A 24,973-nucleotide genomic window follows, 5' to 3' on the forward strand; every position below is an offset into this window, starting at 1 on the left:
CTTGTGTTGTTTATATGAGTGACGACTGCACCATCCATGTCAACAGTGGTTACAAAGTTGTTCTTGTTGACTGGCTTCTCCACTTTAAAATTCACTTTGTGTCACAAGACTTGCGAGGACAAGGAATAGGATTCCAAGAACTGCAAGTGTGGAAAGCAGTCTGACTTATAATTTACACTTCTTACTGCCAGAACTGTTAAATTACCATATTTTATACATCACATAAACATAAAGTCATGTCAACTCCTACAGACAGAGAATACTGGTAAAAATAATAATTTATTACATCTAGCATGGCAGGCATGATGTTGGTAATGCCTACAGAAAAGCTTATAGCTATAGACCTCCGCACACATTGCATGCCTATGATGTTGGATAACTAGGGCTTTCCACAAGTTGTGGTTTCTTGTTTTTAATTTTAAATTTTTTTTATTTTTTTTTAAAAAAAAAAAAATTTTAAAAGGACCATAACACTTACATGGCTTGTGTAAGGGCAATGCCTATTAAAATTACAGTGAGTATTTTAAAACAAGGTAGAAATCACTTTCTTTTCAACTTGTGTTGTTCCAAGAAATGCCCATACCCTCCCTCCCATGAGTGGATTTTTGTTTTCCCCCCTCCCCTCTTTCCCCCACCACTACCCCTTCAGAATTCCCAACTTTCTTTCTTGGGGTGTCAAATGCCTCATCCCCAGACATCTGCCTCCTTGGTTGTACACGGTTTGCTAGGCATTGTGAGACTGACGTGCATGGTTTGCTTGGCATTTGTGTGCCTGATGTGGACAACTTGCTCCCTAACCATCAACTCTCACACTCCCTGTTTTTCTGACTTACCCCCTTAACCATCCACCTGATTGGTGTGTGGGGATGAGGCAGGGGTGCCAGTGGGTATGGATATGTCCAGGGACTGCACTTTCTTGCAATCTATATGAACTTATATTTAACATAACTTAGAACAGAGTGCTTTAATTTTTCAATTTTGAAAACAAGCGGAATCGTAACCTTCGGCGCCAGAGCACGGCCCGGGAGCGCTCGCGGCTAGTCAGGAATGGTCCCTCATAACTTTGTAGTGCTCGTAAAATTAGGCTTCTGCTCGGAATGCTTCCAAAATGTCAGTCACTCTAAAGGTTTTGATCAGCATAATGCTTTCAAACTTATTCATTGCCTATTTCTTTTTAAAGTACAGTGTTCTGTGAGGGAAAAAATATTATGAGCAGCAAACTCATGCAAATTTGCATGTGTGACCCAAACATCAGCCTGTTCACAGAAAAAGTTGGACAGGCAGCTTATATTCAGAAGTAGATAATTACTAGGTTCTATCACGATTTTCTCTTTGTCGTCTCTTTTTTTTTAGGGTGGGTGTTTTTTTTTTTTTTTTTTTTTTTTGTTTCATTGGCAAATGAGGGGCTTATAAACAGAAGGGAGAGCTTTTAAACAGCATTTTACAGTATATGCACACTAGACCAGGGACGGCAGAGACCGGGGAGCTTGCCCCAGAATTTCTGAGAAAATAAAGACTTACTAAGAGAAGAGTCTTTTAAGCCCCCCCCCCCCCCCCCCACTTCTTCAAGTCACTAGTCGGTCCCCCAGTTGGAAAAAATAATGTTCTGCTGTCCCTGTAGACAGGGAAGTAATGGTAGTTGGATTTTTCTACAAAACTGGCGAAATATCCACCGCACAATCCACACAATTTTTTGGAATAATCAAACACTTTATATATCAACAAAGCAGTCCACACATATGATCTATAACCATTGACTAATTCAAAAGGGTGTGCTGTAAAAGATCTATTAAGTCCCCCCCCCCCTTTCTCAAGCCTCCCTCTCCTCCTCTATTTAGCGCCTGCCCCTGACTCCACCTTAGAAGGTCTTAAAAAGAAATCCCCGGGGGATGTTTTTACGGTATCCCCTTGTTGACTTCTTTTTCCCCGTAGGGAAAAGGTGAGATCTCACACATTCATTCTCGTCCCCATAGCCCTTTGCATTTCTCTTAGCCAACAGGGCATTTGGCACAAGACACAATTTCCAGTCCTAGATTCTAGGACTTCTGGTCATTATGTATGTAGACATGATGTTACAAAAGAATGAGTGAGAAAGCCGTTTCGTTTCTTACTTCCGTTCAAATCCTATGTCCCGTCCCCAGAGCCCTTCGTTTCTTGTCCGTCGTCTAAGAAGAGCGTTAAGGTAGGTCAGCGGTATTCTTGTGAAATGAATACACTACAATAAGGGATAAATGAAGTACATACCAAACCATACATGAAAGGAAAATGGCGGAGTTTTATCGTTGTGCAGTCGGTCCCCAGTTGCACCGGATTTTTACGAGAAATAGTCGACAGGTAGGTGTTAAAATCGTATATATTAATACAAGTGTTTATTCTTTAAAGAGTAAATGGATTTTTTTTGGGTGTGGGGCGTTGATTTTACATTGTAAGGTTTCCACCTGGCTTGCATAATTTTGATGTTTTAGTTTCGTTTTCAGTATACAGTGCAAATATTTCATCTGTGTTTATGGTGAATTACTTTTGACTGTCCTATTCTAGAGTAGGGCATACGAAGCAAACGGATTGGAGCAATGTGGTGCAGGAGTTTTACGGGCGGTAAGTAAGTTATGGCTTCACAGTTGCTCGAGTTTGAGGGGATAGTTGTGGTACAATTTTACCTTTGGACAGGTACAATTCGGTATTTTCAGCACAGTTCTTTCGATGTAAATAAAATATTCAAATCTGTGTTACTCGAGTCGCAGGGCAAAGTTTACCGCGAAAATTGTACAAGGCGCCCCATGTTTTGTTAGGATTATATTAACGCCATTAATTTAGCTATTTATTGACTCTTCTCAAAAGAAGTTTTTTCTCGATATCTCACGATCATTAACAATTTTACATTATTTTTTTTACCAAACTACAAATCAGTGTTTTAGCTTTAGAATGAGTGAAGAAAAATTTCTTTCGCAAAATTTGGTCTCTGGAGCCTGAAGGTCTACAGTATAATTGCAAGTTTACTTTTTTACCAAAAAGCTGTTTTCAGTCTTGATTAAGGGCCTAATTACATGGCAAATTTCAGCCTGGGCTGAACACTTTTAAAACTGAATAATTATCGTGGCTGCCATTTTCTTTCAATGAACAGCACCACTGCGCATCCGTAAGCTCAATTTCAGCCTGGGCTGAAATTGAAAACTTGATTACATGAGGTTTTTTCAACCCATTTGCCCAAGCTGAGATTTCCAGCCTGGTTTCAAAAACCGGGCTGGAAATTTCAGCCCGGGCTGTAATTTGGCCCAGGATGAAACTATCCTCATGTTATCGCAAACAACTTTTTAAGAAGATTTGTTCAGGAAGCTGGGCTGAAATCTCAGCCTGGGCTGAAATTCTTCATGTAATCAGGCCCTTAGAGTTGATGCATGTGACTTGTATGGCATAAATTTTAAATAATAACTCAAAAAAATAAATAACTCTTAAAAGGTTATTCATAACAAACCTTTTTCTAATTTCATTGTAGTTGTCATTGGCTTGGTCTGTTTGTTATTCAACCTCCTTGTTTACTGCACCAGCACTAGGATTTTATCTCCTGAGAAAAGGTCTGTATCACCCTATCCTGACTGGATATCATATGTAATGTACACTGTATATACTGTATTCTGGCTGTAAATTTTTTTTTTCTTAGATTAATATATTCTATAACTTAGTCTGGTCACTGAAATTAATATTGAAAATAGAGTGCGACCACCGCTCTATGTCTCCCTCCCTCCCTTTTTCCATCTCTAAATCCCTGTATACATGTATTTCCCATCATTCAGTATTCAATATTGTGCTTGGATGACAATTTGGTGAAGAGAGGTATTCTAAGATGATTGAGGGCAAGGAAAAATGCAACCATGGATTGAGTAGAGTTCACCCGTAACAAAAAAGTTTAAAAGTTGTGATTAAGCTGACTAATAATATTTGTGTCTTCACCAGGTCTGTTAAGCCATGCTGGTTTAGTTAGCTTGTCCAGGTTTATTGGTACAGGACTTATGTTTGTATTTGGAGCAATGTGTATTAGAGGTAATTCATGATTTAATACATAACATAAAATATCAAATGGATATATTTTTTGGTTGTATGTTATAGAATGAAATACAACATTATACATGTATTTATCCCCTATTTTTCACGCTTACTTCACTTAAGGGCTCTAGACTAACTTTTTAGCTAGCTAGCCTCTTTGATTTCACTAACCAAAATCATTTTTGAGTTATTTTTTCAAAAATAGCTCTTAGTCGGCGCGATGGACCTGTAATCAGTCAGTGAAGTATGTGTGTTTGTCACACCAATCAGATTTCAGGTACTATCAGAACCAATCAAATTGCAGTTTATAAAGGCGAAGCAATCTGACACAGTTGTAGTGAGCGATTTCGTTCGAAGATTTTAGATAATTAGAAGGAGGCGGAATCGGTGAGTTGTGAATAACCCTGGATTAAAAACATTTTTCGTAACGCTCGCCTGCTTACAACGCACACGCCGTGAGCAAAAGGCCCAACACTAACTTGTTATTCGTCTTATTAACTGCGCTGCGCAGTTCTTGCTCTGCAAGCGGTTTTTTTTTTCTCAGTGACCAGACTGATGCCCCGCTCGGCCGGGCTCGGGTCACGCAAGGTTTAAAAGCTAGAAAAAACTTACCAATGGGAAATTTTCAAATGCTTTGGTCTTAATAAGCATGTTTAGCATGAAATGTCCGATTTTGAAGCGTTTTACTCAAAGAAATTTCTAAATTTTCATGCGTCAAAAGAAAAATATATTTCAGCGGGCCAGAATCTGTGAATAAATACCATTACGTTGGTGTAAAAGAATGTGCTGACATGACAAGTTTCACTTTCGATCGGCTAGACCTCGAGTCACGTAATTTTTCAAAGCTATTATCAGCTTCCTTTCAAATCTTTGCGAAGCCATTAATCTTTCCTTACAAAATTCAGTGTGAAGTATTTTGAAAAGTTTGAATCGAAGAAAATACTAAAATTTCACGCTTTAAACAAATACGCTTTAGCGGGCAAGAATTTACATTTATTTACATTACGTTTGTGTCCTGGAATGTGCTGGCGTTAGCAAATTTTTACTTTCACAAGGCACTGATCGGCAAGAATCACGCAATGCTCTGAAAGGTTTAAATCTGCCACAAACGGAAACTAAACAAATCCTCTGGTCTAAACTTAGCATGTTAAGTGTGAAATGTTTGACTTTTTAGCGTTATTTTTTTTTGGAGCTGTGTCATCTGGAGGATTTCTGAAATCTGATGGAAAACCACTGAGACAAACCCTGACTTGCAAGGGTTGTACACGTCATTGCTAAATTAATTCCCCGGGGAATTCCCATTCAGCAAAACACAGGTCTAGTGTTTTTCTCAAATTTGATTTAATTATTTGCTCCAATATTCCATTTTCGGAGCTGGTTATTCAATCTTTAAACGGTAATTCAAGACAACACTGGATGCTGATTTAAAAGATTTTTTTGTTTCACGGATCAGGATCGTGGGAATTAAATTTGGCCAGCATTAGCATATAAGAAAAATATTTAATTTCGGATGGAACTAGTCAACCATGAAATGTCACGCAAGGTGTTTTCCTACCATCTTGTTTGTCAGTCACAACATTGTTCGACGCAGGTAAAGGGGATAAGGGGGGCGGCGCATTTTTTGTTCCCCCCACATGGCTCCCCTAAAGTGCTCACGAGACCAGTGCAGTTGTAAGCTCTAAGAGCTCTTGTTCGAGCGTACGTTTGGAGAGGCTAGCTCTCTTGACCGTAGTAAAAATTACATAAAACATTTGCTCAAAGCAGATTTCAAGAATAATGTTGTCATTACTTTTGCCGCCCGCTTTGCGAAGTTCGTTGGGAAATTGGAAAGTTTGTTACGAAGTTGCCAAATAGGTTGCGAGTTTGCGAATCAAAAATTGCGAACTTCGATACAAAGTTCCCAACTTCAGCCCGAATTGTTAAAAACCTTATGTAATTATGTTATCAAAATGGGCTTTGCTACGCTAAACTGTTGGAAAAAAATGTCATAAAAATAAAAAACTTTTATGTTCAGCGAGCCGTAAACATGTTGTCTCTAAAATCTTCGAGTTCAGAATTCGCCATGACTTTCGAGCAACATGTCTTGTTTCTCCTCAACTACCAAACTTGGAAAGTTCAGTCGGGCCGAAGTTGGGAACAAAGTTTCCAATTTCCCAACAAACTTCGCAAAGCGGGCGGCCAAAGTAAACTGAAATCAACTGTAAAACATCTCGTTCAAACATTTAATGAACCGGTACAAGTATGTACTTTGCTGTTAAAAGCAACTTCGATCGATAGCTAAAACAGAATAAGAGCGTGCCATTCCGTGACAATTTGAAAACTCAATTAGTTCTTGTTTGTTGAATAAAATTTACGTTGTGAATGAACCAAAATCTTTGTTGAACAGTTCTGACAGGTAACAAATTCTCCAGGTGTACTGCGCTTTAAAGAACTTTCCCGAAAAGATTGTTTTTGATTTGATTCGTTTATTACTTCGTTTATTACAGTACTTTTCGTTCAATGACTATATGGAGACGTGGCTTTTTCGAGAAAAACAAGGGTATCATGTTTTGTTCGTTTAAAAAAAACAAAGTATCATGTTACAAAAGTGAGAAAAACAACGGTATCATGTTACAGTGTTTGGCAAAACGCCAAAAGTATTCCCTAACAAACAAAAAACAGGTGTCAGATTGTTTCCGGACAGTCAGACTGTTTCCGGACAAAACTTATTAAGCACAAAACTCGTCTTTTGTGCTTAACAAGCACGTTTCACTGAGGTTTCACCTCTCAACTTTGCTTATTAAGCACGAAATACGATATTTGTGCTTCATAAGCACGAAAAGTAGCCTTTTCTGCTTAATAAGCCCTTAAAATGTGCTTATCAAGCAGCAAACGCGCGCGTTCTGCTTATTACGCAGAAGTGTAATAACATTTAGCGAACAAGAAATTTTTGCAGCCGCCATTACGGACAAAAAAATCGAGAGCGAAAACAACCCTTCGAATGTATAAGTGTTTAAAAAAGCCATAAATTAGAAGTCTCGTCTGCCTAGTCATTTCACTGAGGGTTAACCAAGCCATGACTTCTTCAACTACGGGAGAAATTTTCCCAAAACTGCTTCGACTACGCGGCGCGATCGATCGGCGATGTCGTAAACGAGCCGCTCGTTCGATGCTCAAAGTTTTCGGAATAAAAATGAGCCCTCTTTCTCCAACCAAACAAAAAAAAAACAAGCAAAAAACAAACACAGAAACAAAACAAAAAGATAAAGAAACGATTAGCTAGGTTTAAGAACGGTTAAGATTTGAATGAACATTGGATGATAAGATCTATTTTCAACACGACGAAATGAACAACTTTCAGATTCACGGTGGTTTACGCGGTCTTAAAAATTGTACTATTCGTGTTATTTGAGTCGATTTGGGATGAGTTATTTGCAAAAACTAAGAAGCAATGGATGAATCATTGTTAAAAGAAAAACATTTAACAGAAGACTTTTTTGCTGCAACCATCCATAAGAATTTTTCCTTTTCGGAAAGAATATTTTCAAACGTTCTGCGATTTCGCGGCGGATCGATCGGCGAAGTCGGAACGAGCAGCAAAAGTCGACTATAAAAGATTAAAATACAAAAAACCAAAAACGAGTTCTAGAAGATGAAAGGCTTTAGGAGGCAGCAGGAGAACGGAATATTTGAATGAATAAAGCCTTAAAAAATCGAAGTAATATGCAGTTTAAAGTCGGTTTTGGACACGACGAAATAAACAACTAAACCGCTATCATGTTCAAACACGGCAAATTACCACGGTCAGAAAATTTTTACTTTCCGCGTTATCCTTGAACATTTGGTCTGCAAAATTCCTGTGCAAATACTCGCAAGGTCATAGATATGCAAGATTCATTAGAATTACGTAGAGTTTTCATTCACAAACTGTAAATATGAAGCGAGGCAGAGATCTAGACAATGTCTACTGTGTCTAGCGAAGCTGTCATCTTCGCGGACCTTATTTTACAACTGACTTCAAATGTTATGTTTTGATTAAGAGTCACTTGCTTGGTTTTGACCAGCACATGGCACGTTTTGTTTATAGGTTCTGCGTATTAAACAATAATTTTCTTCCGAATCAGAACTGTACGTTACAACAGTGCAGCTTGCAAATACAAAATTTTTGTCTTCATGAGCTACGTAAGCTTAACTTATACCGACAAAAAACAACACAATGGATGGGGAGTTCTATTAATTTCACTCGAATTTTATAATACAAAGAAGTAAAGAGGTTTCTGAATGTAGCAAGAATGAACAGTTGGCCTATTCTCAGCATAAAAATATGCACTTGAGTTTAGGATAAAGTCGTTTATTCTGGACACGGCGAAATGAACACTGAGAAGCGCGGCTCGTACAATTTATTATGCGATTCACACGAACCTTTTTACCGCGCTTAGAAATTCTGTAGGAATTTGAACTGAATCGTGTGTCAAGTGAAGGTGGACTTAAAATACCAAGAAAGTATAAATAGAGCGAAAACTAGTGTGAAAAGGTTAATGAACAGAAACTTGTTCTAAGTTCAGTGTTGACTTAAGCTTAATTTCTGTCCACTGAAATGAACACTTCGATTCGATAAACAAAATTTATAGCAAAAGATCATAACAAGAAATTTTATGGCGTTTTTGCAATTCGGCGAATTCATTCTGATTCACGAACCGTATAAAATTGACCAAAATGTAGACAATGCAGACATAAGAATATTTATTCAAACCGGAGGTTTTCCAAAACGGCAGTCCGTCGAAATAAGCTTTAGATTTAGAAATTTAGCTGGCGTTCTCATTCTAGGGGAGAATCTAGCCAGCAATTTAAAACAATTCATCACACAAGAATTTTAGAACTAAATAAAATGTAAACTGTGAAATCGGAGAACACCTTCGATTCGTTGATCAGAATTTTAGCTTAGATCAAGAGATAACTAAAAGTTCGCAGCTTCTTCGGAGCGTTTCTCATTGATTTTTGGTTAAAACACATGTCCAGTGGAACAGTAAAATAGCTTAAGGCTGAAAGAGTTTTGCCTGTAAAGTTTGAATCAGGATCTTTGTTTGAAAAAGCAATGTCACGCAACACGCCGGCTTCAGAAAACAGCCGCTTAGAACAGTAGAATCTGATCTGCCCACGTTTTAGTGAGAAACTGAGATTTTCAGTCCTAAACATTTACTCGAGCGAAAGTAGCTACAGAAACTCTCAAAACATGCAGAGGTTTCCTAATGATCAGATCGTTTTGTTGGGTATAACTGAGCTGTAGAAAGCATAGAGCTTGCTTTTCTTCTAGAAGCAATTGACAGTTCTTTAACAGTCGCGCCAAATATTGCTTTGCGCGGGAAAAATTTCCGACAGCTTTTTTAAAAGCCGAGGCAATTAAATTCATCACGACAATGAGAACACGACTTTTTAACATCAACATTTTCTTTTTATTTAACGCCAACATCAACTAATTGAACAAGAGAACAAATATGAGCTCACCTCTTAACAACAGTCACAGCAACCGGACATCATGGCCGCATCAGCTTCTTTGTCAAAGCAGAAATTCATGCGCGTCTAAAAATTCTTTTGTAAACACTTGCTCTTTAAAATTTCAACTGCCATCGGTGATTTGACCTGCTGCAAGTGATATCACTTGCGGTTTTTTTTATGCAAACACTTTTCTGACCTAGTATACGTAGCATAACAGTTTCCAGAACTCTCCAAAAGGCTTGTCAGTAGATTGCAAACGAATAGTTCTCAACCAAAATGGTTTTAAAGTTCGCTCAGGCGTGTTTTTTTGAGTAGTCCTGGCCCTCGCATAAACAAGTCGCGTACTCCACACATGTTGATTTCACATGCTAGCCATGCTCGCGGTCGTACAACTGCAATTTTCTCCCGATAGTGGTTCCCGGCGACGGGTTCACCTTTCAAAAATGACAGCAAAATAAGTCTTTTTCAGCTCATCGCAGTATTGCCAAAGTCAATAAATCTTGATCGCCCGACTGAGTTCAATAAGGCACTGTTTTTTTTTTTCATTTTAACCACTTTTCGTAGCCTAAAAGTTTGGAAACCCGCTACCGACGTGTTTGCAGAACTGCCGGAAAGCAGGAGAACTTTCAAACGGTTGCTCGGTTGATCGATAAGGCGTGACTGAAACTTTCTGACAGCGAGCTTCGTGATTGGCTATCGTGGACGCGCCTTTATCACAGCAAGCGCTGTGATTGGTCACCATGGACGCGCCCAATCGATCAACCCAGCAGCCAGCACCTTCCGTTTGAGAATCGGAGAGCTGTATATCTGTAAGTTCTCATGCATGCTTGATCACGGCGGTGGCGGGGTTAATGTTGACCTTTTAGGCTACGGAAAGTAGTTGCCTTCTTCAACTCAGTCGAGCGATCAAGATTTATTGACTTTGGCGATACTGCGATGAGCTGAAAAAGACTTATTTTGCTGTCATTTTTGAAAGGTGAACCCGTCGCCGGGAACCACTATCGGGAGAAAATTGCAGTTGTACGACCGCGAGCATGGCTAGCATGTGAAATCAACATGTGTGGAGTACGCGACTTGTTTATGCGAGGGCCAGAACTACTCAAAAAAACACGCCTGAGCGAACTTTAAAACCATTTTGGTTGAGAACTATTCGTTTGCAATCTACTGACAAGCCTTTTGGAGAGTTCTGGAAACTGTTATGCTACGTATACTAGGTCAGAAAAGTGTTTGCATAAAAAAAAACCGCAAGTGATATCACTTGTAGCAGGTCAAATCACCGATGGCAGTTGAAATTTTAAAGAGCAAGTGTTTACAAAAGAATTTTTAGACGCGCATGAATTTCTGCTTTGACAAAGAAGCTGATGCGGCCATGATGTCCGGTTGCTGTGACTGTTGTTAAGAGGTGAGCTCATATTTGTTCTCTTGTTCAATTAGTTGATGTTGGCGTTAAATAAAAAGAAAATGTTGATGTTAAAAAGTCGTGTTCTCATTGTCGTGATGAATTTAATTGCCTCGGCTTTTAAAAAAGCTGTCGGAAATTTTTCCCGCGCAAAGCAATATTTGGCGCGACTGTTAAGAACTGTCAATTGCTTCTAGAAGTCAAGCAAGCTCTATGCTTTCTACAGCTCAGTTATACCCAACAAAACGATCTGATCATTAGGAAACCTCTGCATGTTTTGAGAGTTTCTGTAGCTACTTTCGCTCGAGTAAATGTTTAGGACTGAGGGACAAGAAAATTTCACTCAAAATCTCAGTTTCTCACTAAAACGTGGGCAGATCAGATTCTACTGTTCTAAGCGGCTGTTTTCTGAAGCCGGCGTGTTGCGTGACATTGCTTTTTCAAACAAAGATCCTGATTCAAACTTTACAGGCAAAACTCTTTCAGCCTTAAGCTATTTTACTGTTCCACTGGACATGTGTTTTAACCAAAAATCAATGAGAAACGCTCCGAAGAAGCTGCGAACTTTTAGTTATCTCTTGATCTAAGCTAAAATTCTGATCAACGAATCGAAGGTGTTCTCCGATTTCACAGTTTACATTTTATTTAGTTCTAAAATTCTTGTGTGATGAATTGTTTTAAATTGCTGGCTAGATTCTCCCCTAGAATGAGAACGCCAGCTAAATTTCTAAATCTAAAGCTTATTTCGACGGACTGCCGTTTTGGAAAACCTCCGGTTTGAATAAATATTCTTATGTCTGCATTGTCTACATTTTGGTCAATTTTATACGGTTCGTGAATCAGAATGAATTCGCCGAATTGCAAAAACGCCATAAAATTTCTTGTTATGATCTTTTGCTATAAATTTTGTTTATCGAATCGAAGTGTTCATTTCAGTGGACAGAAATTAAGCTTAAGTCAACACTGAACTTAGAACAAGTTTCTGTTCATTAACCTTTTCACACTAGTTTTCGCTCTATTTATACTTTCTTGGTATTTTAAGTCCACCTTCACTTGACACACGATTCAGTTCAAATTCCTACAGAATTTCTAAGCGCGGTAAAAAGGTTCGTGTGAATCGCATAATAAATTGTACGAGCCGCGCTTCTCAGTGTTCATTTCGCCGTGTCCAGAATAAACGACTTTATCCTAAACTCAAGTGCATATTTTTATGCTGAGAATAGGCCAACTGTTCATTCTTGCTACATTCAGAAACCTCTTTACTTCTTTGTATTATAAAATTCGAGTGAAATTAATAGAACTCCCCATCCATTGTGTTGTTTTTTGTCGGTGTAAGTTAAGCTTACGTAGCTCATGAAGACAAAAATTTTGTATTTGCAAGCTGCACTGTTGTAACGTACAGTTCTGATTCGGAAGAAAATTATTGTTTAATACGCAGAACCTATAAACAAAACGTGCCATGTGTTGGTCAAAACCAAGCAAGTGACTCTTAATCAAAACATAACATTTGAAGTCAGTTGTAAAATAAGGTCCGCGAAGATGACAGCTTCGCTAGACACAGTAGACATTGTCTAGATCTCTGCCTCGCTTCATATTTACAGTTTGTGAATGAAAACTCTACGTAATTCTAATGAATCTTGCATATCTATGACCTTGCGAGTATTTGCACAGGAATTTTGCAGCCCAAATGTTCAAGGATAACGCGGAAAGTAAAAATTTTCTGACCGTGGTAATTTGCCGTGTTTGAACATGATAGCGGTTTAGTTGTTTATTTCGTCGTGTCAAAAACCGACTTTAAACTGCATATTACTTCGATTTTTTAAGGCTTTATTCATTCAAATATTCCGTTCTCCTGCTGCCTCCTAAAGCCTTTCATCTTCTAGAACTCGTTTTTGGTTTTTTGTATTTTAATCTTTTATAGTCGACTTTTGCTGCTCGTTCCGACTTCGCCGATCGATCCGCCGCGAAATCGCAGAACGTTTAAAAATATTCTTTCCGAAAAGGAAAAATTCTTATGGATGGTTGCAGCAAAAAAGTCTTCTGTTAAATGTTTTTCTTTTAACAATGATTCATCCATTGCTTCTTAGTTTTTGCAAATAACTCATCCCAAATCGACTCAAATAACACGAATAGTACAATTTTTAAGACCGCGTAAACCACCGTGAATCTGAAAGTTGTTCATTTCGTCGTGTTGAAAATAGATCTTATCATCCAATGTTCATTCAAATCTTAACCGTTCTTAAACCTAGCTAATCGTTTCTTTATCTTTTTGTTTTGTTTCTGTGTTTGTTTTTTGCTTGTTTTTTTTTTTGTTTGGTTGGAGAAAGAGGGCTCATTTTTATTCCGAAAACTTTGAGCATCGAACGAGCGGCTCGTTTACGACATCGCCGATCGATCGCGCCGCGTAGTCGAAGCAGTTTTGGGAAAATTTCTCCCGTAGTTGAAGAAGTCATGGCTTGGTTAACCCTCAGTGAAATGACTAGGCAGACGAGACTTCTAATTTATGGCTTTTTTAAACACTTATACATTCGAAGGGTTGTTTTCGCTCTCGATTTTTTTGTCCGTAATGGCGGCTGCAAAAATTTCTTGTTCGCTAAATGTTATTACACTTCTGCGTAATAAGCAGAACGCGCGCGTTTGCTGCTTGATAAGCACATTTTAAGGGCTTATTAAGCAGAAAAGGCTACTTTTCGTGCTTATGAAGCACAAATATCGTATTTCGTGCTTAATAAGCAAAGTTGAGAGGTGAAACCTCAGTGAAACGTGCTTGTTAAGCACAAAAGACGAGTTTTGTGCTTAATAAGTTTTGTCCGGAAACAGTCTGACTGTCCGGAAACAATCTGATACCTGTTAAAAGTAACACGTTACGGTTGCTACAAAGCTAGTAACAAAATGACCGCTTTAAACAGAATAAGAACGTGCCATTTTGTGACATTTTGATAATTGAATTAGTTTTTTGTTTTTCAATAAATGATGAAAATTTACGTATTGAATAAAACAGTTCTAATGTATCAAAATGCACGTAAATTTTTTTTGTGCAAAAAAGTGACTACGTGGGCCGCCATACACAAATAGCCCAACCCATGGCATAAACCATCCCAACAGGACAATCACCCAATTTCACCCCAAGCCACCCCATAAATCGAAAAAATAACTCCTGCACGCTTAGCGTGCCTATGTTTCTACGAGCCATCTGGAATTCTCAAGCTAACTTAGGTTTGGGCAGAGGCTTGCTGTTTTCACTGGTTTTAAAATTAATATTATTTTAGGTTACTTTTTTGGTAATTTTAGCTTGTCCACAGTCTTTGATAATTTTATACATGACAATGGTGTACTCGTGAGTTCTGTTCTTTCAGAGTCGATTTTGATGTATGATTTTCTTAAAACAAATTCCTGAAATTTTAACTAGCCATTTTGGCTAGTGAAAGCGCAGAGCCTTCTAGCCAAAACTGCATTTGTACTAGCCTGTGGCTAGTTGGCTACCGTTAGTCTCAAGCCCTGTCACTTACATCTTAGTGTCACATACAGTTCTACACTGAGTGCAACCTGAGAAGAGAACCAATTCTACAATGTGAAAATTCTGTTAACTGGTTTTGAACTTAAATTTAATTTTTTTGTGGATTTTTTTAAACTAATTTTTCCCTCATCTTAATATTTCAGGATATGGACGTTTTAAAAATCAAGATTACAGAGTATTTCTGGCTCTTTTAGAAGAGACAAGATTAAACAATAATGATGAAAATAAGGTGTGTCAATGAAAATATGCCGAAGAGGAGTCAATTGATAAATTTAATCAGTGTCAAAACTACAAAGTGTACATGCATGTAGCTGATTCATTAATTTTGGTCTACTGTGCTAACAATTGAAAAATATTTATTTATTTGTGTGGTACATCTATTTGCAGAGAAAACTTGGCTTATACGACTTTGGTTTTGAAGCTTGGCCTGTTGACTACAAGTGGGATGAATCTAAAGCTGAGTATGTATTGGGTTACAGTTCTGGGCCCAGTGTAGTTACAACTAGACAAAGTTTCGTAATGATCAATTTTTGTCAACTCCCAGCCCTCCCTTCCTCCCTTTTTTCAGTTTGATTGACTGTTTGAAACAGAGACCATTAGAAAGTTGTCAAAAAGATGTAGAAAAAATGTCAAAAACTTTTTAAGGTGATGGTACCATGAATCACACTTACACATCTAATGCTACCAGTGGCTGACCTAGTGGTGTCCACACGTTGACAACGCGTTTGATGGCTTGCTTATCTTCGAGCGGTACTGTATATTATGTTAGAAGTTAAGGAAACTGAAAGTTTAACTTGTACAGTCATGGGTAATAAGTATTTTATTGTTTGATGTTTATTGTTCTTTAATCTTGATTTGTGGCGTTAACATGATTTTACTTCTTTATCCTTGTTATAACTAGCCGTAGCATGCGTAGGGGATCAGAAAATGTCACTTCTCGTACCAGACCTTCTGGAATTTTGTCCCTGCTTGGATCTTGGCCAGGTGACTTTCTTAGGTAATAAACGCTCAATTATTATTAAGTTTTTCCTCATCTAATATTTGTTATCATAATCATGGTATGAAACAGAGTTCCAGCGCTTTCACCCCACAAATAGAGTCGTGATCTGAAGAAGAAACAAAGTCAAATATAAAACAACCTTATAATTTCAAACAAAATAAATAATAATAATAATAATAATAATAATAATAATAATCATTTCTTAGCGTTTTCTAATCTTTCTCCTTTTCAATCACTATTATAAAAATAAAAAAAAAAAATATAAATATATATATTATTTATTATTAAAAAAATATATATTAAAGAGAGAAAAAAAATTTAAAAAAATATAATATATATATATAAAATATATTTTTTTTATAAAAAAAACATATTTTATTGTATACCACAACAAAACTTCCCATTGTACATGCATCTTCATGTCTGCTTTTTTTGCCTCTCTGATTCAGGGCTGAAAAAAAGTGCGGTCTAGTCATCCAGGATGACATGAAATTTTTCTTCTGTCGGGCAAGTGACTTTTATTCTCATCTGCCCGATGAGCAGGGGACCAGCCAAATTGTAAATCATAAAAAATTTAGTACATTAACTGTATACAACTGCCCCAGGCAAAATATTAAAAAATACATGTACCAGCATTACTGAAGCATAAAATAAACAGTACACAGTTGTAAATAGTTTAAATGTTCTTACTGATATACTGGTAGTTTAGTTTGGATTGAGACTAACCCTGTACAGATCTTCGCATCTTTAGTATTTTTATTCAGTGGCCTCGGTTAATTCCAAACTGAATAATTGTCCTTGCATACCAAAATAAAATCAATTAACTTTGGAAGTGAACATGTACATGTACGTTGTATCAACTTCAGCTTTGACAGCAACAGTTGTAACATGATACATGTCAAACTTTAATATTTACAGAGTTTACATTATTGTTTTCATAACAACACTATATTGATAATTTTATGTTGGGTGTTGTTATTTTCAGGTATTTTGTTGCACACTCACTTGGTCGACCCTTGGTCTACCCTGGATCCACCGGCCTTCTGCAGAGTGGATTTGGTAAAAACAAACATTATACATCAACCCTCCAAGTTCACTTTTTTTCCTTAGTGGCCATTTGGCCACCAACTACTCAACTTTTGGTCGCCAGTGAAAAATTTTAGTCACCAAATTAAGCTGATGCTTTCAATCATTCCTCTCAATTTTTGTCGCCAGGCTGGCGACCTTGGTTCAAATTTAGTTGCCAGCTCCAAAATTTTAGTCGCCATGGCGACTAAAATGGTCTTAACTTGGAGGGTTGTACATACATGTACTTCTTACTAACTCTTTAACCATGGCCCTAATAAACAGCTCATAGCTGATTGAGAAACATTTTTGTTAACCCAGCACACTCCACAAAACCAAATTCGTTAATTTCGCTGTGTAAGATGTACAAGTTGTGTTTTTGTCGTACTCCTTCTAATAACCCTTGAACTTTGTGTAAATCAGGCAATATGTTTTCACCTTGTCTTTAACCTTTACATGTTGTCCCAGGGTGTTCATTAGGCATCGGAGATCGGAGAATTCTCCTTCTACTACGTAGAATTCTCCGGCTAAATTTCAAAGGCCTTTAACTATTTTTGTATAAAGATGCAGAACCTTTAAAAATCATTCTCCGTTTACTATACACTATTCTCCTGCTATTACAATTCTTAATGAAAACCCTGTTGTCCCCGCAGTGATTCAGTTTTTAACCTCCCTTTCACTATGCAGGTGAAGCTTTGATGACTGGAAGACAATACTTAATTGAACGTGTAAGTACTGTACATGTACACATAGACTGATAATCTTTTCTAATATTCTACATTATTATACATTAGTAGAATTACTTTGAAACATGTGATTGGTCAAGAGCATTCAGTCAATATACAGTAGCATCTGCAGCAGATATTGGGTTATCATGTCGAGTTCAAAATCCGCCTAGTTTCCAAGCCCCTCGTCCGTGTAGTGCTGTCAAACTTTTGAAAATATGGCTGAGCGATTCGCCCCCGTTTCCGAAGAGGAATTGAAAGTTTTGATCGAGAATAAAGATTCTAAAAACACCAAGAGAACAACAAAAACAAGTGTAAAAATTCTGAATGATTATTTGAGGGAGAAGAACCTGGAGGAACCACAATATAAAACCGCTTTGGCCAATGTTCTGACGAAGTTTTACGCCGGTGCTAGAAAAAGTGATGGCAAATTGTTTGAAAACGTATAATAAAACAATTATTGAATTCGGTTTTCAAATGATATCGTGAATTATCAAAACCGAGGTCTGTGTTATCTGCCGAAGCCGAAGCCAAAGGCTGAGGCAGATAACACAGACGTACAAGGTTTTGATAATTCACTATATCATGCTCAACCTCATCCAATAATTGCTTAGTATATGTGTAGTTGTAAGTTGTGCAATGACTTTAATTTATACATTTACACAGTTGTATAAAAAAATTATTTCTTTCGGATATTTTGTCAATTCTTGTTCAGAATGGTAAGAGAGCAAAACTAGAGGCAACTGATGGCAATGAGATAGACACCATGTTCATGGATAAAAGGACAAGTGAAGATGAGGAGAGCAAGGGGAATACTCTGGTAAGACAATGGTGTGAGTTCAGTCTCCTCTACCGTGTTGATCTGTTATCAAGTGAACATGGATATATAGTTAGGGGATCAATGAAATAATGAGATACATGTACTAGAGAAGGTCGGCGTCCACTTCAATTAGGTAAAGTATGATCCAATGCAAGGAAACAGAGGGTCCAGATGACCAGTTAGTGCCAGAACTCACATGTGGAACTCTAATTTTGTAGCTTGAGTATTAATGCCACTCCGGCCCCCAGAAGAAAGACTACCACTGTAGGTTATCCCTAAGCATTTTGTTGTGAGAGGTACTGAATAGTGCCTCAGTCCGCCAACAGCACAATGTAGTTGCAATTATAACAACTATTTTCTACCCTATGCATCAGCACTTAAATTTCAAGGACATTGATTAATCTCAACAGGTTATAACATGTGAAGGCAATGCAGGCTTCTATGAAGTTGGTCTCATGAGTACACCTTTAAAAGGTTTGTTTATTTTACTGTACACTGTGCATCTAACTTGGGAAATTTTTCATGGATGCAACAGGTCAGGAAATGGTCAGGGAAAAAAAAATTCTTCAAGGTCAGGGAATTTAATTAAAATGAGTCAGTGAAAACTAACATATTGAAGAAAAGTCAGGGAATATTGAAACTATATCACCACTGATGTAGGCTTGGAGAAATATTTTAGGCCAGTGTGATCTCTGCAATGGTTTTTCTTAAAATTTGGAAATGGAAGTTGGAGGCCGCAACTATATCTCACATTTTACAATTTGATTTTTAGCAGGGAAAAGTCAGGAAAAAGTTAGGGAATTTTGAAAACTGATATCTGTGGCAACAATGTTTTTCTTGAGGATCAACCTGCTTGTTGTTTCATTGTCTCACGGTTTGCTGTTGTTGTTGTTCACTGTTTCGTGTATCTGTTTTAATCTGGAAATGGACAGAACTGAACCTTGTTGTTGATCACAAAGAACAGAGCTTTAATTAGACATTCGGGCCGTGAACCTCTTTGTTTTCATTTTTTAGGGAATTTGAGAACTAGTGTAACAGTTAGTGGTGGTTAAAAATTGTCTGGTAATGTTTAACCTCCCTATTCATAACTAAATAAATGTACCTGACCTCTGTAAGTTGTTCCTTGCTTTTTAGCTGGATATTCAGTGTTAGGATGGAATCATCCTGGTTTTGCTGGAAGCAGTGTAAGTAAAACATATACATGTACAATTTAAATATTCTTCTTAACATCATCCTTGTTGTGTAAGTGCGCATTTGTAAAACCCAAACTAATTTTTTTGTTAATTGGAATTTTGCAGGGTTTGCCTAGCCCAGAATCTGAGAGGAATGCTATAGAAGTTGTGTTTCAATATGCTGTTGAAAAACTTGGCTTTTCAGTTTCTCAAATAGTTATATATGCCTGGTCAATCGGTGAGTGCTTAGATTTCTGACATCTCTTTAAACATAGCAACTTATATTCCTTCAACGTCGCATGTGTTGTCTTTTAAATTTAAATCATGCCTCAAAGCATCAATATTTACTTTTTTCCTGGTGAACTTAAAAAACGACTTGTTTTGCTGGCTACCAAATTAGGGTTTAAAATTAAAAACTCGAATTCCAGCTTGCCCTTCGGACAAGCAATTTTTTGCTTGCCCAGGGCTGTTGCATGCTTGTCTTAGTTTACCTTTTTTTACAGTTTCGTCGGCTACAATTTGCCTGGGCCTTGCCAATCGAGCAAGTGAGAGTGAAAAGTTACATACCTGCCAGGAAAATTTGCTTCTCTCAGATGTCCAGAACTTTTTTTAACCCTTACAAATTAATAGAGCACCTCATTTATTTCTCTACACATTTAGTTTTTTTTTGCTCAGTTGTTGTTGTTGCTAGCAAAATGTCTTTGCCATAAATAATTGTTGTTGAGTAATAAATTGTCATTTTTCTTGTCTATTTTTCTTAGGAGGTTATCCTGCAGTGTGGGCAGCAAGAGTCCACCCACAAATTGGTGGAATGGTTAGTTCATTGCTTTGTACAATAATAAGTTAATTTAGGAACAAGTGTTGTATATTCATAGTTCTTGCTCACTGTTTGTCTAGGTACTAGACGCTACATTTGATGACATAGTGCCTCTTGCTCAAACCAAGATGCCTGAAGCCGTTAGTAAGTCACTTTCTAAAATGATCATTTTATTAGACAATCATCTTTTATCTGTTGGTTTTTGAATTATTTGGTGCATGTTCAACTGTACAGTGTGGGAGGTGCAATAGCCTTCACCGCGGTCAAACGTTTCAGCAACCCTCCAAGTTAAGACCATTTTAGTCGCCATGGCGACTAAAATTTTGGAGCTGGCGACTAAATTTGAACCAAGGTCGCCAGCCTGGCGACTAAAATTGAGAGGAAGGATTGAAAGCATCAGCTTAATTTGGTGACTAAATTTTTTCACTGGCGACCAAAACTTGAGTAGTTGGTGGCCAAATGGCCACTAAGGAAAAAAATAAACTTGGAGGGTTGTTCAGGCAGCTTTTCTTTCTATTTCGGGGAGTTTCGTTCATTATGAAGTGTTAGTAAGAGCAAGGATAGATAAAATAGCACCTGAGTGTAAACATATTCCCATTTCCTCAGGTAAACGAGTGTTTTTACTTTTAAATGTTCCGCATTTGAACCAAATGTAAGTGCTTTGACAAAATGGCGCCGACAAGTCCGCATATCGCTATTTTCAAACACGTAGAACTTTTTTAGTAAAGCTCCAAAAAACTAAGTAAATCGTCAGGATACCGGTAATGTACTGAACTTTGAACTGTGAAAATTAAAACCTTATCTTTGAAGTACTTTTCTTGTTTTTTGCATATTTCTGACGTTTGACCGCGGTCGGGCAATAGCCTAATGGTTGGTGCACTGGGTTCCCAATGGCATGGGCGGGGTTTGAGCCCTGGCCGGGTCATTGTGTTGTGTTCTTGGGTAAGGTGCTTTTACTCTCATAGTGCCTCTCTCAGCCCAGTTATATATGGGCACCAGTAGTGCTGGAATAACCCTGTGATGGGCTAGCATCCCATCCAGGGGGAGTAGAAATACTCCTAGTCATTTCATGCTGTGCAAACTGGAGATATGTGTTAGCCTGATGGGCCACAAGGCTTAAATGTAGACTTGAACTACCTCACTACAACTGTATGTACAGTAGAATCCTTTAGTCGAAGAGATTGCTGATCTACATTTTTGTAGCAGGGAACTTTGTTTAGATACTACCCTGCAACTGCTGCTGCCTCTTGTTTGCTTCAGTTGCAAGACTTCATACACGAATTATGCATTCTGTTTACAGGTGGTTTTACAACAAGAGTTGTAAAGGAATATTTTTATCTCGACATCGCTCGTCTGCTGTGCAGGTATTGGACATTTGAAACCTCCATGTTACTCATGATCTAAAAAGCTTGCCCTGTCAAGCTATAATGTCAACACACCAATTCTCTGTACTACTCTAGTCATGTTCGTGGGCTTCATGCCTGTAATTTATGGTTTGTTATTTTTGGGCTCGGTTTGGTGTGGAGTTTTTTGGTGTTGTTTGGTTTCCGGCAGCTACATTTATCTGCTTCGAGTTTTGTCAGTTCACTTTATTGTCTTTATCCTTTTTGTTTAGCTGGAGTGATATCTTTTTTTTATTATTTTGTGTGTGATTATATTATAAACTTAAGAAGACTTAGTTGTAGACTATACAGTTTTTGTGTGTATCCTGTTTTAGTTACCCTGGTCCAGTGCTTCTTGTCAGGCGGATGAGAGATGAGATCATCACAACTGAGTAAGACATTCACATGTACCTATTACATGTCTGTTTTTACTGTGTACCTTTCTTGAATTTGCACGCGACAGTCAGAAGCCTTACCTTGATTGGGTACCGTGAATCATACCTTGATCATGAGTTATTTTTGGTACACTTCGGTGGCATAACAGGTGATTTCCCTACTTGAAACAAAATTACGAACTGTGGTTCGACCTAACCTGCAATCAGGCGTGTGTGTTTTTTAGGGTGAGTAGGGAGGGAGGGCGGGCATGATTTCTGGTTAGGCTCAAATAAACTCATCTGCCACCGAAGCATTCCCACCTCCCCCCTCCCCGCCCAAAAAAGTTTGGTTCACTATCCAGTGTATTTACAGTGCTAATTGTAACATGCAATACACATTCTTTTTCGTTTGTGGTGGTTATTTGGATCGTCACACAACACTTCCAACTAGCTAGTGGGCAAAAAATTTGCGTGACAAAGCTTCTGTCTATTTAGTTGGGAGATGAGTTGCGTGACGACACAAAATTAATAACCGCTGTAAAGGAGGCTAATAATTATGCATATTCACAAAGTACTACAGTCTTACAAGAAGTTGTCCCATCAACAGTTGCTATCCTTGACTTTGTTCTGTTTCTTTTCAGGGAAGGAGAGATAAGCTCAAACCGTGGCAATGATCTGCTCTTGAAGTTTCTAAAGTTCAGGTAACATTCTTACTCTGGCCAGGTACATGTGTTTTCTGTACGGAGCTTGATTATGTGGTTATTTTGTGTATAACTGGTAAGATCATGCGCACTGTGTATAAAGAAACTTTTCTCAGTTAGCCTTGTCTCTTACACCTGTTCACACATATACCAAAATTAGCAGAGGGCAGAAAACAACCGTACCCGCAGCACAGTTTGATACGAGTAGCGGACGTAGTCCCTGGTGTTGTGGTCTTGCCTGTTCACAGGTATGTATCCATGGGGTGGGTGGGTGGGGCACCTTTTTTTGGCTGACGTCCGACGTCACCCCTGACTTGAATTTTAAAGCGCATGTAAACATACATTATATGAAATGTGCGTTAAAATTACATGACCATTACATTGGATCAGCACATAAAGTAGAGTGAAAATGCTGTTTTTTCTTTCTCACTCAGGTATCCTAATCTAGTTTATGATGATAGTGAAGATGCACTGTTGGAATACCTTGCTGCTCCTGATCAAGCCACCAAGAGTAAGTGCTATGTTAAGATTAATTTTATGGTAGCCACTTACAAGCTCTTAAAGGGACTATGTCACGGATATTTCGCAGATTTTTGTTCTAATCTGTTTTGAAATTAGTGAAAGGCAACTTTACCCATAAAAAGCAAAACCAATCGTTCCGCGTTTTGTTTTTTTTTTTATCTTTGAACATGTAAAGGAAGATATAACCGTAATTTGCTGGATAGAAATCAAGCTACGGCTTTAAATATCGATTTTTTGAAGACGTGCGGAAACAGAAGGGGCCGTATCATGAGCATCACTTCAAAAAGTCTGTCAAAAGATATCTAGGTTTGTTAACAGTCAAAGTGACAAAAGATATATTATCATCAGTTATACAGGCATGAGATTTCAATCAAAAACTGAAAACGTCTGCCATGTCAAACTCTGCCCATGTGTCTTGGATAAAATCGTTTAAAACTAATTACACTTTGCTCTCCTTTGAATGATTCACTTAATGTCTTCACCTTGGTGTTCCAGGCGCATCTTGTGAATGCGGGAAGCTATTAAGTCATAGTTTAGCTCCGTTATGGCCACAAATGCATCAAACTCACAATGATACTGCCCCTTGAATGAACTAAACTGAAGCAGTTGACTCCAATAGAACATGGTCTCTAATTTTATAGTAGTGGCCTCTCTCAGAAAGAGAGAGTTAACTTTCACTTTCTGTGTTGCAGAAGCCATTTGGAACAGCTTGAACGTTGACGTTAGTTTGTGTAGGTCAATGTACAGGAGTTATGTTGAGCTAAATGGCCGGGATTTTCCTATGATGTTAGGTAAGCTCAATCGATTTAATCATCTTTTTGTACATTTTTCTTTTCTATTTTTTGGCAAATCAAAGGCGTTTTCGGATTTAATGACGGCATATTTTTGTTGTTACCATCAGGTCAAGATCTGTCGGTGGAGCAACGAACTCATCTGGTAATGTTTCTGGTAAGTTGCTCGAAATGTTGATTCTCCTCACCCTTACTAGTCTGTAGTCCCACCCTTGTTTTGAGAATTTGGCTTTATATCAAGACAGTGTTCCTTAGTTGTTGTTTATCTAGGTTCTTGTTGTCACCTGCCCGACAATGCAGTGGTGGATGTATGGGAGGGACCCGGGGCCCCTGGGCCCCCACTGTTTTTTCAGGCCAAACAAAGGCCTGTAGGGTTGAAATAAATTATTTTCGGGAACGGGCCCCCTCTTATTCTTGGAGTCTGGATTATCGGGTCCCCACTTTATACCTGAAGGTCTGGATCTGCCACTGCAATGTGTTGCTACTGTCAAAAAAGAAATAAATGATATGTCGATTGTGGCTCAATTAAAATGTTATTTCTCCTAGGTGTTACAATATCTGATGGACTTTGATGCCACACACTGTGTGAACTTGCCAGCATCTGAGTTCCGATTGCCCTGGAATGAGCAGTGAATTCGACGCTAGTTTGCAGAACAGGTGTTTTTTTGGTCTCCCAGTAAAGCACCAATCCCATGCCTCGCGTTTGGGTTGCTTTTCAGAATCCCTTTAAATCGCCTGTTCTGCGGACTTAATCTCGTTCCAAGATCTCATGGTGTGGTGTATATTTCGTGGACAATTTTGTTACAATTTTCTTAAACACAACAAGTGATCAGAGAACATTAATTTTGCCAGTAGTTGTGTTGCATGGTGTAAGATTTTTATTAACTTGTGGAAGACAAGTATAGCCTGTACGAACTAGTTTGAATTAGTTATTTGGTTAGGACGTTTCAAAGTCAATATCAATACTCGAAACTAGAATATGAGTTTTATTTAACTTAGTTTAATTTTAGATAGCGTTATTTTGTGTTCAGTGGTGATAATAATGTTATAACGAGGTAAACTTCCGAGTCGTTGTAATAAACAAATACTTTCGTTGTGTGAGTATATATAGTAAAGCAGTAAATAAAACCAGGCAGACAAGCCTTTTACTGTATGTAGTAGCCAAACCTTCT

The 24,973-nt window shown here is 38.0% G+C and overlaps 1 protein-coding gene across 2 annotated transcripts; it reads left to right on the forward strand.

Annotated features, from left to right (window-relative positions):
- Positions 1-2,214: 2,214 nt before the first annotated feature.
- LOC144627944 (phosphatidylserine lipase ABHD16A-like) lies at positions 2,215-24,973 on the forward strand. Of its 2 annotated transcripts, none has more exons than XR_013566183.1 (22): positions 2,215-2,334; positions 2,539-2,595; positions 3,494-3,572; positions 3,952-4,038; positions 14,576-14,661; positions 14,820-14,893; positions 15,334-15,429; positions 16,418-16,491; positions 17,185-17,225; positions 17,938-18,042; positions 18,453-18,516; positions 19,177-19,226; positions 19,341-19,452; positions 19,976-20,028; positions 20,112-20,175; positions 21,332-21,395; positions 21,749-21,805; positions 22,429-22,488; positions 22,923-23,003; positions 23,706-23,801; positions 23,912-23,958; positions 24,348-24,440. XR_013566183.1 is itself a non-coding variant. In XM_078485972.1 (22 exons), exons 1-22 carry the CDS (start codon positions 2,266-2,268, stop codon positions 24,432-24,434), a joined length of 1,602 nt encoding a protein of 533 aa, XP_078342098.1. In that variant the 5' UTR covers positions 2,216-2,265; the 3' UTR covers positions 24,435-24,973. The 2 variants fall into 2 exon arrangements, 1 of the variants encoding a protein (XP_078342098.1); XM_078485972.1 differs by having other exon boundaries at positions 2,216-2,334; positions 22,923-22,999; positions 23,703-23,801; positions 24,348-24,973.

This window comes from Oculina patagonica, chromosome 1 (assembly GCF_052425735.1).
Source record: "Oculina patagonica isolate OP01 chromosome 1, crgOcupat, whole genome shotgun sequence".
Taxonomy (NCBI): Eukaryota; Metazoa; Cnidaria; class Anthozoa; order Scleractinia; family Oculinidae; genus Oculina; species Oculina patagonica.